Source organism: Protopterus annectens, chromosome 7.part0 (genome assembly GCF_019279795.1).
Source record: "Protopterus annectens isolate FY-2018-M chromosome 7.part0, PAN1.0, whole genome shotgun sequence".
NCBI classification, from domain to species: Eukaryota; Metazoa; Chordata; order Ceratodontiformes; family Protopteridae; genus Protopterus; species Protopterus annectens.
In genome coordinates this window covers 119,614,462-119,630,721 of record NC_056739.1, presented here as the reverse complement: position 1 = coordinate 119,630,721, position 16,260 = coordinate 119,614,462, and the positions used below count along the sequence as shown (strand labels likewise).

Here is a 16,260-nt window from a genome sequence, read left to right as displayed (position 1 = left end):
CATGTGTGCATAAACATTATATACAACACACACACACACACACACACACACACACACATATGTTTTATGACGTTACAGCATGTTTACTACAACTCAGGTTTTGATTGGTTTGTTCTTATATAATTTAAAAATTTCGAAGAAAAGCATTGCTTAATTCAGCCCACTTTTCAGAAAGGAAATGTAATGTTCAGAAGGAAATGCTATGATATGTTGCTATCCCCTTAGAAACATTTAATGGTAAAAGAACCAACATTTTAGAAGCATGCCCCTGTTCTATTACCTTCTGGACATCTTGCTTGCATTTTTCACTTTTGTCCGAGAGTTTCTTCAGTTGATCGGGTGTAACAGACTGGTCAGCCTTGCCGTTTGCTTCGCGCGTCACAGCCAACTTCTCTTCTTTACAAGCCATGTGGTATGCCTTTTTGGCTGCTTCCATCTGGAGAATAAAAGATAAAGCAGCACTGTAACACACAGATAAAATCTCTTGTAGTAAAAGGCTGCAGGATTTTGGAAAACCTGTTCCTGTTAAAAGTGTACCATTTTAAAGGCAAAGCCAGGACTATTCGAAAAAAGCTTTTACTAAATGAGCAGCAAACACTTTTAGACCTCTAAACTACAAAAAACTTCAAATACACTGTGGCTGACACAGAACAAAACACAAGTATTCCCTCTAAAGACTACTATGGCAGAAAACAATGACAGCTGATACAGAACACAGGGATTATTTAAATTACACTTTATTATGCTTTCATTTCTTACCCCTATTATGAATAATGTATGTATGTCAGTATCAGGGTATCATATATCCCAGGCAGTTCCTGGAAATTGTCAGCTGCAAGTAAACAAATGTTAAATAAAAGAAAATACATATCTGCATGGTATTCCAGGTACCTGGACACAACAAAATCAACCTGTCTTGCTAACAGTGATAATAAAAGTATGGACAGGCTGTAAGAACCTCTGTCTAAATGCATGGCACCATTACAGGTCATGTCACAGGCACAGAGCTGAAGGCTTTCCTGCTTTTTTGCTTTTAAGTGTAAACTTCAGTGATGCCAAGTTGATCAGTGGACCAGTTTGCCAAAAATGGTTGTGTAACCTGAGTGCAGGTTATATTAAGTAAGGGGTGGGTGCAACTCCTTGTTCCATGGGGTTATGGATGGGGCATGTCCCTCTCCAGTCCACCCACAGCTATTGACATTCTCTTTTCTAAACTTGTTTTTGAAAATAGTCCAGTCATCAACTTGACCCTAATTAATTGCATTATATCCATTACTGCTGATCTGGGATCAGTCAGAACCACAAGATAGTAAGTTCCAGGTAGATAGCCATCTGTCTACACTCTTACCCTGGAGGGAGGTGCAGAGATTCTGCAGTGCGCATTTTCCCTGCTGAAGGCTAAGTGCACGGACTCTTGTCTGAATGCATGTAAAAACATGAGCAAGTCATAGCTTCCACCCTGTAGGCAGAGAAAGCCTCACATTAACACTGGGAAAAAATCTATGTCACATTATGACAGGCCTTGGCTACTGGTTCACTGTTTGTTGACCCTGCTGCTGGCCTCCTCAATTTTGGGGCACTCTGCAATTTCCTGTCCAGTAACACCATCTAGACAGCCTGGAGCGCTATGTACAGTGCCAATAAACAACCAAACGAAACCACTGGTGGCATGGCTTTGAGTAGGTGACTGAACCAGAAAAAGAATACAAATTATACAAACATTTCCAATAACAACTATAAAAATGAAGGGATGCCATCCAAACACTGTCATCAAATAATGTCATCTGTACATACACTTCACAAGGTTGTAGTCCTCTCTGCTACAGGAATTAGTGACATCATAAAAATTAATTTGTGCTTTTAGGACATTGCTAAGCTGAGACAAAGAAGAAACCTTCTCCCAGTTCTAGCTTAAAAACAGAAACCAAGGATGCAATCCACAAAATACTGTACACTACAGAGTAGGGTCGGTACCCACTGTACCCGCATATGAAAGCCCCTCCTGATACATAAACAACTGTATATAATGGGCCAAGATTTTATATGTGGTTTGCCCCCACTATATACACAGTACCTCATTTGCATGCTACATATACAAATTTCCCCTTGGGACTGTATGTGATTCACAAAATGTACACAATCTGAGTACAGGACAATCTCACTAGAGTAACTTATGGTACTCCAGCTGCATACAAAACAGATGGTGCACTCCTTGTAAGTACAGCAATTCTCCTTTCCTGCTTATAAACTGCCCAGCATGCAAGCTCAGTACATATCATCACTAAAGTAGAAAAAAGGCCATTGGAGCACAGTACAACATGGAAGGGCAGCCAAGGTTTAACTCAGCTTACTACTTAGCTATGCATAGCTACTTAGTGGGCTATATCATGGCCTAGTAAGCTGCTGTTCTGGGCTGCACATTATAGTGCTGTCAGGCTGCACAGCACTTCCCCGGTCTGGAACAAAAGAAGGCACCCTACAGAGTGGTGTACCATGTCCTCATGTATGTCATTCATGAAAACGGTTACGTCTTCAGGATGTCAGCACTGTTTACTGTGATTCATGTTTATGAATCATGGAACTTAAGGCAGGCATACTAAACATAGTATGCAATATGGACTGTAGGGGATCAGGGCCCATATTTAAACAACATAGGGCAGGTTCAGTGCCCTCACCATTACTGGTTATAGGATAGAGTTATTCATACTCTGGAAGTCTTTAATGTCCATGCTTTACTGCCATATCAGCATCTACAACATGATTTGAGTTGTGCGAGCAAGAAGCAAAATAAAGTAAGGCATTTCTGTTGGGTTCAAAATGCTCCGAAATAAGTACATTCTTACCTGCAACCAGAAGAGTGTACTTCTCAAAAAAGAAGAAGTGCTTTTATGACATAATAACAAAAGAGGAGACAGTGACTGTGATGCTGAGGACATCACCAGCTCCAAGAGTGTAAGCTCAGCAGAATGTTGTCACACACACACACCAACACACACACACACACACACACACACACACACACACACACACACACACACACACACTTGCACACACACATGCAGCGCACACACACACACACACACACTTGCACACACACATGCAGCGCACGCACGCACACATGCATACACACACGTATGCACACGCGCTCGTGCACACATACACACACACGCATGCACACACAAACACACACACACATACACACGCGCATACACGTGTGCCCACACACATGCATACACACACACTTACACACACACACACACACACACACACACACACACACACACACACACACACACACACACACACAGACGCATACGCCCATACACAGACACACACACACACACACACACACATACACACACACGCAGGCACACACACACACACACACACACACACACACACACACACACACACACACACACACCCAAGCACACACCCAAGCACATACAAACCAAGACTGTATTCTGTGAAATCAAAAGAGAAAGTAAAAAAAAAAATTTATGGAGGGGGACTGTACACCTGTGTGGGTGTGCCCTCACCTCACTGAAGTAATAGTCTCTAAAGCCTGGATTGATTTTGACATTTTTTATTAACTGTACTCTTGGAATTCTTGACTATATAATTGTACTACTGCCATTTCCAAGTATATCAGAAAATGGGGTTCAGTCATCCCGCTCTGAATGTTTTTTCTGAGAGCTCAGAAGAACCCCCCCTTAAAGCATACATAAGTGGTGCAGTGTACGGCATTACAACAGTATGACACAGCCTCACTGTCTCTCTCACATACACACACACACACACACACACACACACACACACACACACACACACACACACACACACACACACACAGAATGGTAGAAGAATGTTTTACATTCCTTCATCAAAAATCCTAATTAAACTCATGGAATGCTTTAGACATGGCGTATTATGCAGTTCATGTCTTTTAAGTTATCCCAGCGATACTGAAACAGTCACAGAAACCTTCTTTATCAAATCCACCCCACCCCCACCCCCACGTTCCATATGTGCCTTGTACTGTTAACTTTCACTTAAGGTAAGAAGTAACATTATAACTTCAGCAAGTGACAAGAAGTAGTGGTTAACAAACTCCAGCAGACATACTTCATTGTCAGTACCGGCAGAGTGGTAATTAATACACCATTTCCTCTATCAGCGGCAGCCATTGGAATTACTAACACAAAATGCTGTTGCGCTGAAATGATCCCCAGTATCTTGCAGATGAAATGTAACCGATGCTTATCACAGAAAAACACTTCTGACACGGGCTCCTTTATGTTGCTATGTTTAGCAACTAACCGCTCAAATTTCTTCTCTTCTCTTCTGAGTCTGAGGCCTGCGGGGTTAATACAACAGCAGGGCCTGAAGTTTGCAGCAGGAGAATGCAGGTTCACATCCCAGCACGTTAACATACCAGTTTCTGATGCAGGATCACTAAAACTAGATATTGGTAAATGTCAAAGGTTAGCAGGGTGTTTATTTTCATCTGGTCAGCTTTACAACCTACATTTAGTGAGGCTCTGCTACATTTGGGACTGGACCAAACAGTAGACCACTGGCTGTGGGTAACTTTGAACTTCAGTCTCTTTAAGCCTGCGCTCTTTACATTGTGTTTCTTTTCATCTGTATTACATCTCTTACTTATCTTTAATTTGTCATTTATTTGACTTTTTGACTACTGGTATTATAAAAAGCACATGTTTCTAATGGCTGTAAAAGGATGATAGAAATACATATACAACGATGAATACATTTTAACTGCCAACACTGTCACGTCTCACTGTGAAAATAGATCAGTTGGACACATCTTCTCAAGATATATTTCAGCAGTTATTGTGCAGAGTGACTTTTTGAAATGTGCAGGCATATTATTGAAAATTATTTCAGTTGCAGAAGTGACTCACCAGCATAGCTCCGACCAGAGAACTGACGCTCTTTACAGAATCCCACATAAGACTTGTATCTGTTTCAGCAGTCAGAATACATTGATGTTAAAGGCCCCAGTTTATCCCGTTTTTTAATAATTGTAAATAAAACTCAATGTCAGTGCAATACTGACTGCACTACCCCAGATTTAATACCATTTTAGTGCTTCTCTAAAAAGTGCTGACTCCCTTCCCCAACTGGCAGTCAGGTAACTGCAGATTGTTTTTTCAGCCATTGCTGATTACTGCATTATAAATGTTCACTAGTAAATAAATGTTCACCAGTGAGTAGGGGAAGTTGTTATCCATGCAGTACGACCAGTGTACTTCAAATGCATGTGTCACTTAAATGTGAAATGGGTACTGCAAGTCCTTTAATAGCGAAACTGAATGTGAAGTATTCATAAGTCTGTACTCTGCAGTGTGTTGTTTTTAAGTTAATAGTGATTGTTCACATCATTAGAAGGTATTGGTTGCTTTTAGTCATGTGTTTTAAGAGAGGGGGTATATATAAGTGAAGGGTTTTTTCAATTTATATTGACATCTGAAGAAGTGGGGTTGCCCACAAAAGCGCTTATGTCCAATAAAGTTTTTATACTGGATCCTACAGCTGTCTCCAAGTCCTGGTGTTTTGTTTTTTATTCTGGATTTGTTTTGTGCAGGACAAGTGAGTTCTAGAGTTTTGGTGGCAGTGTTGTGTTTTATTCTTCTATTTTTCTGTGCCACCTTAGCTCTGGATATTATGGCTGAAGGACAAGATGTGATTGAACTTGACTATAACCCAGTGGGGCTACAACATGAAGGTACAACTCAAGTGAATCCTTTAATGAAAGCAATTAATTATATTTACAATCCGCTGTTAGACTGCACCATTGATGAAGGTGAGACTGAAGCAGTTACTGTTGACTTGGCTGGTCTTAAAAAGAAAACTGTTAGCCTAGAAAAAGATTTGTTTAAAGTAAAATGTGCACAATTTGAAAAGTTTCAAATGGAGGTTTGCCTCTTAGAAGGCCTTGCTCCGAGGGGCCTAAGGATTTTGAAAATGTCATTTTTTTGTGAATTGTGATAAGGAGTTAACTTGTTGAATGGCAGAAAGTGAACTTAGAGACCAGTACTTCTTACATTAAACTGCTAATTGCAGCAGCTGAGAGAGAGATACAGGCATTCACATTGTCAGTTGAAACTAAATATGCTGAAATGCTCTCTCTGTTTGAAGTCAGTCTTGTTGGTAAGTATTTACTAGATGTTATGGACACAGTATCAGCTTATGAATGTAAGCTGATTAAGCAAAAGAAGACGAGGAAAATAGTCCGGGACCAGTGTGATTTTGAGCTTGGGCACATTTTTCCCTGGCCCAGGTTCACAGAAAGCAAGAGAGTGTCGAAGGAGCTACAGACAACCCTGCATGAAGCCTCAACCAATGAAATATAATGTAGACATGCCTACGAGTGATGTACCTGCCATTACAACATTGCATGGAGTTACAGAGAATAGCCTGAACACAACGGCAATTGTTTTTTGAGTTAATCAACAACCAGCCACTTTGAATGGGGCAGGAGCTAGACAGAAAACTTTTCAGGTCAAAGCCATGGTCCACCGGTCGGCTGAGAGGACAGCGTCATCTACCTGACCTGTTCTGAGTTCCAAACTCCCTTTAGAGGAACACCAGCTATCTTTCCCTTTACCAGTGAGGAAGTTGAGCAGAACGAAGGATCAGCGGTCGAGAGAGAGAAGCAGAAGTTGACAAAAAAGAAGATAGACGGCCTAACGATGAACCAGGGGAATATAAAGAAGGTTTTCTTCAAGGAAGGCTAGTTTGGAACCTTTCAGATTACAGATTAACAGATGATGAATTCCGGGTTTTGCACAAAGGACTGACATATGTTCCTACAAGGTACTGTGACTTAACTGATGCCATATTTGACATTAAATGTTTTACTTGCAATGTGATGCTGAAATTAATACACAGTGATGCAGGCAATGTTATTAATACTAGTGTTAATGTTTTTAAGAAACCTAGTCTTTATGTGCCACAGTTAATTCCTTTGCTAAATGCTTTTGAATGGCTACGCATAAATAGCTGCCAGTAATTACAGAAAATATAAAGGTGGTTACAATTTGACCAAGAAAGAACATCTTGCTCTCAAACGTTTGCAAAGTAACAAAGAGATTGTTATTAGACCTGCCGATAAAGGCGGTCCAATAGTTTTGCTGAGTACAGATGCTTATGATAAGGTGATGCATGATATGTTAAATGACAATTTTTATGTGAAAATTAAGGTTCATCAAGTTAAACAAATGTCTGTTAAAGTAGTTAATAAATTGAAGGAATTATAGGTTCATAGGTTCATAAGTTGGTACTAGGCTATCGGCCCTAGGGCCTAAACAAGCTTAGCCATAACATTTCCCTGACTATTTCTTCCCAGAATATTTACTTCCCTGGTCCCCTGTCTAGCAGGGCGACTGACGCGATCCCCGGGGTGAATTTCTTATCTCCCATCCAGTCGTCAAGGATCCTTTTGAAGAAGGCCAAAGAGGCGCTCAGCTTGACATGTATGGGCAGTCTATTCCAGAGTATGGGGAGTCTCTGGGTCAGGAACCTATCCCTCCAGCATGTTTTGTTCATTGTGATGACCAGGTTTAGATCCCTGGAGCATGTGGCTCTGAGGGATTGGGATTCCTTTAAGTGTAACATTTCCCAAAGCACTGGGTTTGACATGGCCTTGTATGTTAAGCAGAGATCACCTCTGAGTAGGCGATATGTGAAAGAGGATAAATGGAGTTTTTTTAGATGGTCAGCATAGGGCATCTGCTTTAGGCCTGTGATTCTTTTAGTGAGGTATCTCTGTGGCCTTTCCAGTTGTTGCAGGTGTCTTGTGAGGTACATACCAAATGGGGCATTGTACTCTATAATGAGTCTAATGAGGGATGGGTACAGTGGGACAATGACCTCCTTTTTTCTGGATGAAAAGCCCTTAGTGATGAGGTGTGCCACATAGAAGGATTTCCTGACTGCTGTTGGCTATGTGGTTATCGAAGGTGAGACCACTGTCCACCTGTGTCCCTAAGTCCCTTATCACACTTTTGGTGTTTAGTGTACTGCCACTTATGTGGTAATTCATGGGTGCTTGGTTTTTCCCAAAGGGGATAACTATACATAGTTATGGCTGAATGGGTTAATTAGCAAGGACCTGCATGATTACAGTCTAGCCCAGGGGTCTGCAACCTTCACTATCAAAAGAGCCATTTTTGACCACTCTCCCACCAAATAAAATTAATCTGGAGCCACAAAACCTGTTTCACCCCTGAAGATAATAGTGTATAAAGTTTTATATATAGTTATTATACTAAATATAAAAGAACTAAGTTTATAACAGCGATATTTAAAATCTGTCCTTATTTTTGTTCCTTTTGTTGGGATTGCTCGATTGGTCTCATTGTGTGTGTGTGTGTGTGTGTGTGTGTGTGTGTGTGTGTGTGTGTGTGAGAATTTGTGCAGCAGAGTGGCCATTACTTTTCAAAGCTTCAGGGAGCCACTGCAGAGGGGTGGAAGAGCCACATGCAGCTCTAGAGCCGCAGGTTGCAGACCCCTGGTCTAGCCAAATAGGGATTTGAATTGCTATCTAATTTAAAAGTTTTCTCATCCTTTGTCTAGAAGAGCTATGAAGGATACCCCAGAGGAGAATTTATGACTGCATATCCAAGTACTGAGATTAACTTTAAAAACTGCCATAACACTACTTTGTTTAACATGTAAATGGAGATTGTTCCATATGAATGGAACATACTAAGTTAGGCACCTATTCTGCCAACAAGCTTTATTATATTTTATTTATCCTTTGTTGATCAAGTTAGTCCTATCAGGCTAGTAGCCTCCTTTCAGGGGAGACCTGAGGTGTTGACATAGCTTAAAATCCTTGTTACGGGTGGCTGAGAAGCCTTTGCTTCTGTGGAGGTGCAAGGGATCGACTACTGCACGGTCCTTCATGGTGAAAGAGAAGTAAGAAACTGAGCACATGGAGAGTGTTACTTGTCTGGGCAACTAAGGACTTGACACCAGTTAGGCTTTATTTAAGAGTCTCTAACACATCTCAGTTTGAGCAATATAATTAGAAAGACACTCACTGAAAAGAACACTACGTCCGATGACAGGACCTTAAGAGAGATGAATACAGGGGGAATAAGACTTTTTTTGCTGTACAGGAGATGCCTTTGGAAATTAGTTGGGCCAGATAGAAGGATTTCCCAACCGTTATGAAGACATAATGAACAAATAATAACGATTTGTCAATAAGGCATTGGCAATATAAGTTTGGGGGACGGTTCATTTGTAGGACAGGAAGTGGGAAATATTTGTTTACCAGACAGAACCACACTTAATTTTTTAGCATTTAGTTTAAAATTTTTGTTAATACACCAAACGTTGTCAAAGGCCTTTGTTGAAATAATTGTATGCTGGAAGGTAAACTGGCACTTGCACCCAATTCATAGTCTTAGATAACCACAAATCATGAACATTAGACTGGATACTAGAGAAATAGATAGCATTCAGGAAGGGGCCAACACTGAGGCCTACAAAACATACTTGGTAACATTGTTCCATGCAGAGGAACACCTGCGACATTCAGTATATGGGTTATGTCAGCCAACAAATAAGTTATCCAACAGACAAAGTTAGGATTTACATTATGTTTAATAAGTAATCACACCTGGATTGGAGCCTATAGCAAGGACATGACAGGCAGTACTAACAGACTGACCATAGCAAGGACATGACAGGCAGTACTAACAGACTGACCATAGCAAGGACATGACAGGCAGTACTAACAGACTGACCATAGCAAGGACATGACAGGCAGTACTAACAGACTGACCATAGCAAGGACATGACAGGCAGTACTAACAGACTGACCATAGCAAGGACATGACAGGCAGTACTAACAGACTGACCATAGAAAGGACATGACAGGCAGTACTAACAGACTGACCATAGCAAGGGCATGACAGGCAGTACTAACAGACTGACCATAGCAAGGGCATGACAGGCAGTACTAACAGACTGACCATAGCAAGGACATGACAGGCAGTACTAACAGACTGACCATAGCAAGGACATGACAGGCAGTACTAACAGACTGACCATAGCAAGGACATGACAAGCAGTACTAACAGACTGACCATAGCAAGGACATGACAGGCAGTACTAACAGACTGACCATAGCAAGGACATGACAGGCAGTACTAACAGACTGACCATAGCAAGGACATGACAGGCAGTACTAACAGACTGACCATAGCAAGGACAGGACAGGCAGTACTAACAGACTGACCATAGCAAGGACATGACAGACAGTACTAACAGACTGACCATAGCAAGGACATGACAGGCAGTACTAACAGACTGACCATAGCAAGGACATGACAGGCAGTACTAACAGACTGACCATAGCAAGGACATGACAGGCAGTACTAACAGACTGACCATAGCAAGGGCATGACAGGCAGTACTAACAGACTGACCATAGCAAGGACATGACAGGCAGTACTAACAGACTGACCACTGTCTGCAGCTTCAATGGCTTTTTCAAAGAACTTAACAAGGTTAACGAGAAAACCAAATTAGTCTGAGTCAAGGTCCAGGAGTTTCCTACTTTTGTATTCATGAGCTCAGGTATGACGTGCTCAACATACTTACATGTAAGATTTGTGACACAAATGGGCCTGTAATTGCCTGGTTCGATGGTAAGGCCACCGTGTGTAGTGTGAACGCAATGGCAGTTCTGCAAACATGAAGGACATAATGTGGACAGGCTGAGATTAAAAGGATATAAAGAGGCTTGACCAAGCTGTACTTAGTGGTAATAAACAGACACCCATGTACATTATCAGGAACATGGAAGTGGTATTTGTTACCTTGGGATAGGGCTACACAATTTGGTCAATGTCACATTCAGAGGGGGAGAAGTATCAAGACAATTCTGTCTCAACAGAATCAAACTCAGTACCACCTGCATTCTATAGCAGCACCTTTTCTCTACACTAAATTTCAGTGTTCTAATGCCGTCAACATTGGCCAGACAGAACATACCACCTAATGAGTGTGCAGAGCAGAAACATGACAGGATTCAACTACAGTGAAGATACAGATAATAAGAACAGGGTTGTTATGACCGTTTCTGTTTAAAGCCTACATTTTTTCTGCATATGTAACTTGCATACAATACCCAGAATATACTAAGGGTTAGATACGATGCTTAATTTTGGGAAAACTGTTCTGCAGTAGGATGTAACCAAGCACAGCTTGGCTTATGCTCTCTGAATACTTCCAGAAGTTAATGTATTACTGCTGTCCATACCGTACCTCTGAAACTCTTAGCACATAAATCTGGACAAATCCTAAAATAATGGGTGGACAAAGGACTCAAAATAGGGACAGATTTTAACTACTGCTCTTACAAACTTAGAAAATTGCTAAAATAACAGGACTCATATTAGCATGCATTTTCTGAAGGATATGAAGGTTGAAACTCAAATGTATATAATTTAGTGACGATCTGCCAGAAAGCCACAAATTTTATGAAAACATTACCAAAATATGAGGCAAAAATCTGGACATTGTATGAAACTCTAGACAGTTGAGAGATAAGGTCCGTAAAGCTATTTTTTATACACTAAGGGCACCTGTAGTATGCCCTAGTTTAGCTGTCCACAGAGCAGCTTCACATACTTTGAGGGTAGCATCAGTATGTCCTTGGTACAGTTACATACATAACTATGTCACTTACTCTGTGGGTACCTACAGTATGTTCCCATTGATGCTCTCCACAAACTGCTTCACTGAGTATACCTGCAGTATGTTCTTAGTACTCCTGTCTACAAAGCTGCTTCATATACTCTGTGGGTGTCTGCAGTATATCCTTAATACTGCTAACTAAAAAGCTGTTTCACATACTTTGAGTACATCTGTAGTATGTCCTTAGTACTGCTATCCACAAAGCTGCTTCATACTCCTAAGTATACCTGCCATATGTCCTTAGTACTGTTACCCATAAAGCTGATTCACTTACTCTGTGTTTACCTGCAGTATGTCCCTAATACTACTATCCACAAAGCTGATTCACATACTCTGAGTATACCTGCAGTATGTCCTTAGTACAGCTATGAACAAAGCTGCTTCACATACTTTATGGGTACCTGTAGTATGTCCTATGTACTGCTATCCACAAAACTGTTTCACATACTCTGAGTATACCAGAAGTATCTCCTTAGCACTTCTACCCACAAAGCTGCTTCACATACTCGGAGTATACCTGAAGTATGTCCTTAGCATTGCTATCCACAAAGCTGCTTCACATACTCTGTGCATACCTGCAGTATCTCCTTAGTATTGATATCTACAAAGCTGCTTTACAGCCTCTGTGGGTACCTGCAATATGTCCTTAGTACTGCTATCCACAAAGCTGCTTCACATAGTCTGAGTATACCTGAAGTATCTCCTTAGCACTTCTACGTGCAAAGCTGCTTCACATACTCTGAGTATACCTGAAGTATGTCCTTAGCACTGCTATCCACAAAGCTGCTTCACATACTCTGAGTATACCTGCAGTATGTCCTTAGTACTGCCACCCACAAAGCTACTTTACATATACTTGAATATACCTGCCATATATCCTTACCACTGCTATCCACAAAGCTGATTAACATGCTCTGATAATACCTCCAGTATAGCCTTAGTACTGCTGTCTACAAAGCTGCTTCATGCACTCTCTGGGTACCTGCAGTATGTCCTTACTACTGCTATCCACATAGCTGCTTCACCTACTCTGTGGGTACCCGCAGCATTGCTATCCACAAGGCTACTTCACATGCTCTTTAATATACCTGCAGTATGTCCTTAGTATTGCTATCCACAAAGTTGCTTCACATACTCTGAGTATGCCTGCAGTATGTCCTTAGTACTGCTATGTACAAATCAGTTTCACATACTCTGTGGGTACCTGCAGTATAGCCTTAGTACTGTTATCTACAAAGCTCCTTCACATACTCTGAGTATACCTGCAGTATGTCCTTAGTACTGCTATTCGCAAAGCTGCTTCTTATACACTGAGTATATCTGCAGCATATCCTCAGTATTACTGTTCACAAAGCTGCTTCACATACTCTGAGCATACCTACATTATGTCCTCAGTACTGCTCCTGATAAAGCTGGTTCACATACTCTGTGGATACATGTAGTGTGTCGTCAATATTACCATTCACAAAGCTACTTTACATATGCTTGAATATACTTGCAGAATATCCTTAGTACTGCTATCCACAAAGCTGGTTTACATACTCTGAGTACACCTGCAGTACGGTCTTAGTACTGCTACCACAAAGCTGCTTCACCTACTCTGAGTACACCTGCAGTATGTCCTTAGTACTGCTATCCACATAGTTGCTTCACATACTCTGAGAATGCCTGCAGTATATCCTTAATGCTGTTATCTACAAGGCTGTTTCACATACTTGTGGATATCTGCACTATGCCCTTAGTACTGCTATCCACGAAGCTGCTTTACATACTCTGTAGGTAACTACAGTATGTCCTTAATACCAATATCCATAAAGCTGCTTCTGATACTCTGCAGATATCTGCAGTATGTCCTCACTATTACTGTCCACAGAGCTGCTTCACATACTCTAGGGGTACCTGCAGCATTACTGTCCAGAAAGCTGCATCGCATACTTTTGAATATACCTGCAGTATGTCCTTAGTACCGCTATCCAGAAAGTTGCTTAACATACTCTGACTATACCTGCAATATGTTATGTCCTTAGTACTGCTATCTACAAAGCTGTTTTGCATACTCTGTGAATACCAGCATTATGTCCTCAGTATTACTATCCACGGACCTGCTGCACATACTCTGACTATACCTGTAGTACATGTCCTTAGTACTGCTATCTACAAAGCTGTTTTGCATACTCTGTGAATACCAGCATTATGTCCTCAGTATTACTATCCACGGACCTGCTGCACATACTCTGACTATACCTGCAGTATGCTACGTCCTTAGTATTGCTAGCCACAAAGCTGCTTCACATACTCCGTGGGTACCTGCAGTATGTTCTGAATACTGCTCTCCCTACAGATGCTTCACATACTCAGTGGGTACCTGCAGGGTGCCCTTACTACAAAGAGGACTATGTCCAGCTAGGGTATTCTGCAAGCGTTTCTATAGCAAATCAGGGAGCAAGGACACCAATGATTGGAAAATTCTTCCCTATGAGGAAAGCCTTCTTTTTCCCATTTTTTTCACAAACAGCAAAAACTTAAATCTGGACTCCTTTTGTGGGCATTATTAAGGAAATAAAACTTTATTTGTAATCTGTGTCTGTCAAAGCCTTGTACTCATGAAATAGACTAGTACATCTGCCTGAATCTGATTACATCTGATTACATCACATAACACAACATAAAATACAATCCAGCACAATCACACAAAAATTGACAAAACATTTCAACGATATATACAGATCATAACAATTATTTATTACTTATTTACTTACTGCTTGTTTGTCAGGATGATCAAACTGGGCAGACAACATAACCTCTTTTCAGTGCACAGTCAAGGGGCAAAGCTCCAATACAAGACACATACAATACAAATGTATAAAATGATGAAACTTAATAAGTATAAAACATAAGCTCTGTACAGTGTGTGTGTATTTACAGTCAAGAAGATATAATTGGTAAGAATTACAACAGTGAAAATCCTGTGAAGCCAGTTCTGCAATGAAAATTTAAGCACAGTATGGGATACATTTAGCTAAGAAGTAGGGAAGGAAGTCTGACAGTAAGGAGTTAGAAGGGTTAAAGCCGAGATCAGAAGAGGATGGTTCCAGGGAGTAGGTTGGAAAGGAGCAGATTCTATTAAAAATGGTGAGACAGCTATTACCCAGGAGCAGGGCAAGTGCAAAGGCAGGAGTCCAACAGGTGTTGTTTAACTTGCAGCTTAAAGGATTTACTGTTGTTGATTTGAGAGCCCGAGGTAAGGGATTTCATATTCTGGAGACATATGACTAGTATAAAGAGTCACCTCCACACTTGTTTGATTTTGTTATGTGTATGAGACCTTTCTTGGTATAACAAAGTGTTCTACCTGGGGAACAGAGTTGGAGAATGCTTCTTAGTACATTTTATTTAGTCTTATAGATAAGCGTACATGTGGTTAGTAGTCGAAAAAAAGATAAGGTGAAACAGTTCAAGCCAAGAATGTTCAGTCCCAAGCAGTAGTGGGATTTATAGGGCATGCCGGCAGTGAATTTTGCAATTTTACTGTAGCACATCTCTAGAAGACTTGGTAGCCTGTAATTTGGTCAGTATGTGGACAACACAGAGAAGAAATAGAAGCAAGAAGATTGAGTCTATGTTTTCTAGGAGAATGGGTCAAGTGAGGTTTTAGCTTACAGAAGGCCTCAAGTTTTGATTTTTTTTTTTTAAACTATTTCTTTTATGTAGTAGTCAAATTTCATATTTGTTTTTCAATCTTGACCCTTAGCAGTTTTGTGTGGGATGCACATTCGATGTTAGTGCATTTCAGGATAGTAAGGGAAAGAGTTTGTCTGTTCAAACTGTTTGTATAAGTAGGATTCGGTTTAATTTTTTCGGATTAAGTAGTAGTTGGAAGTTAGTGGGCCATGCTTTTACAGAAGTGAGGGATTCCTGGGTCCATTATTATGGTGCATCTAGGGTTTTTGTCAGTGCAGATGATTGCAGAATCATCAGCATACTCTAAGATAGTGGCAAAGTATGCTTGCTATGTGCAGATCATTTATGAAATGCTGTAAAGTAAAAGCCAAAAAATGAATTTTTCTGGGTTGCCTAAGGATACAGGCAGAAATGAGGAGTAGATACTGTTTCTACTTTAGAGCCTGTGATTTCCCAGAGAGGTAACTAATCAGCTATGACAGAAATGAAATAAAAGACAAGGTAAGGAATATTCTTTGAATTATTTTTGCATGACATACTGTTAAATGCTTTTGACAGGTCCAAGAATACTGCAGAGACTAAATCATATATGTTTCTGTTGTGATTTACGATAGAGATGAAACTGCGAGCAATATCTGTACTACTGTGTGGGTGGTTGAGTTGTCACCTTTATTCAGAGGCAAAATGTACACTTTTTTATTGTTCTCTTTTTATTTTTTCATTTACATCATCCTGACAGCTGTTCCAGTGTCCCATGTCTATTCCTAGCTCCGCCAGCCACACCAACCTATCCCCCCAAAGCTATTACCAACTTTCCAACAGAGGCTAGCATAGAACCTA

General features: G+C 40.7%; 1 protein-coding gene across 2 annotated transcripts in view; it reads right to left on the bottom strand.

Annotated features, from left to right (window-relative positions):
- Positions 1-16,260, bottom strand: part of PACSIN1 (protein kinase C and casein kinase substrate in neurons 1) — a 1,250,130-nt gene that overhangs the window by 474,149 nt on the left and 759,721 nt on the right. For both annotated transcript variants that reach the window (XM_044076554.1, XM_044076555.1), the window contains exon 5: positions 281-436. In XM_044076554.1, the coding sequence (XP_043932489.1) occupies positions 281-436 (156 nt within the window). The remainder of the gene's footprint in view (positions 1-280; positions 437-16,260) is intronic.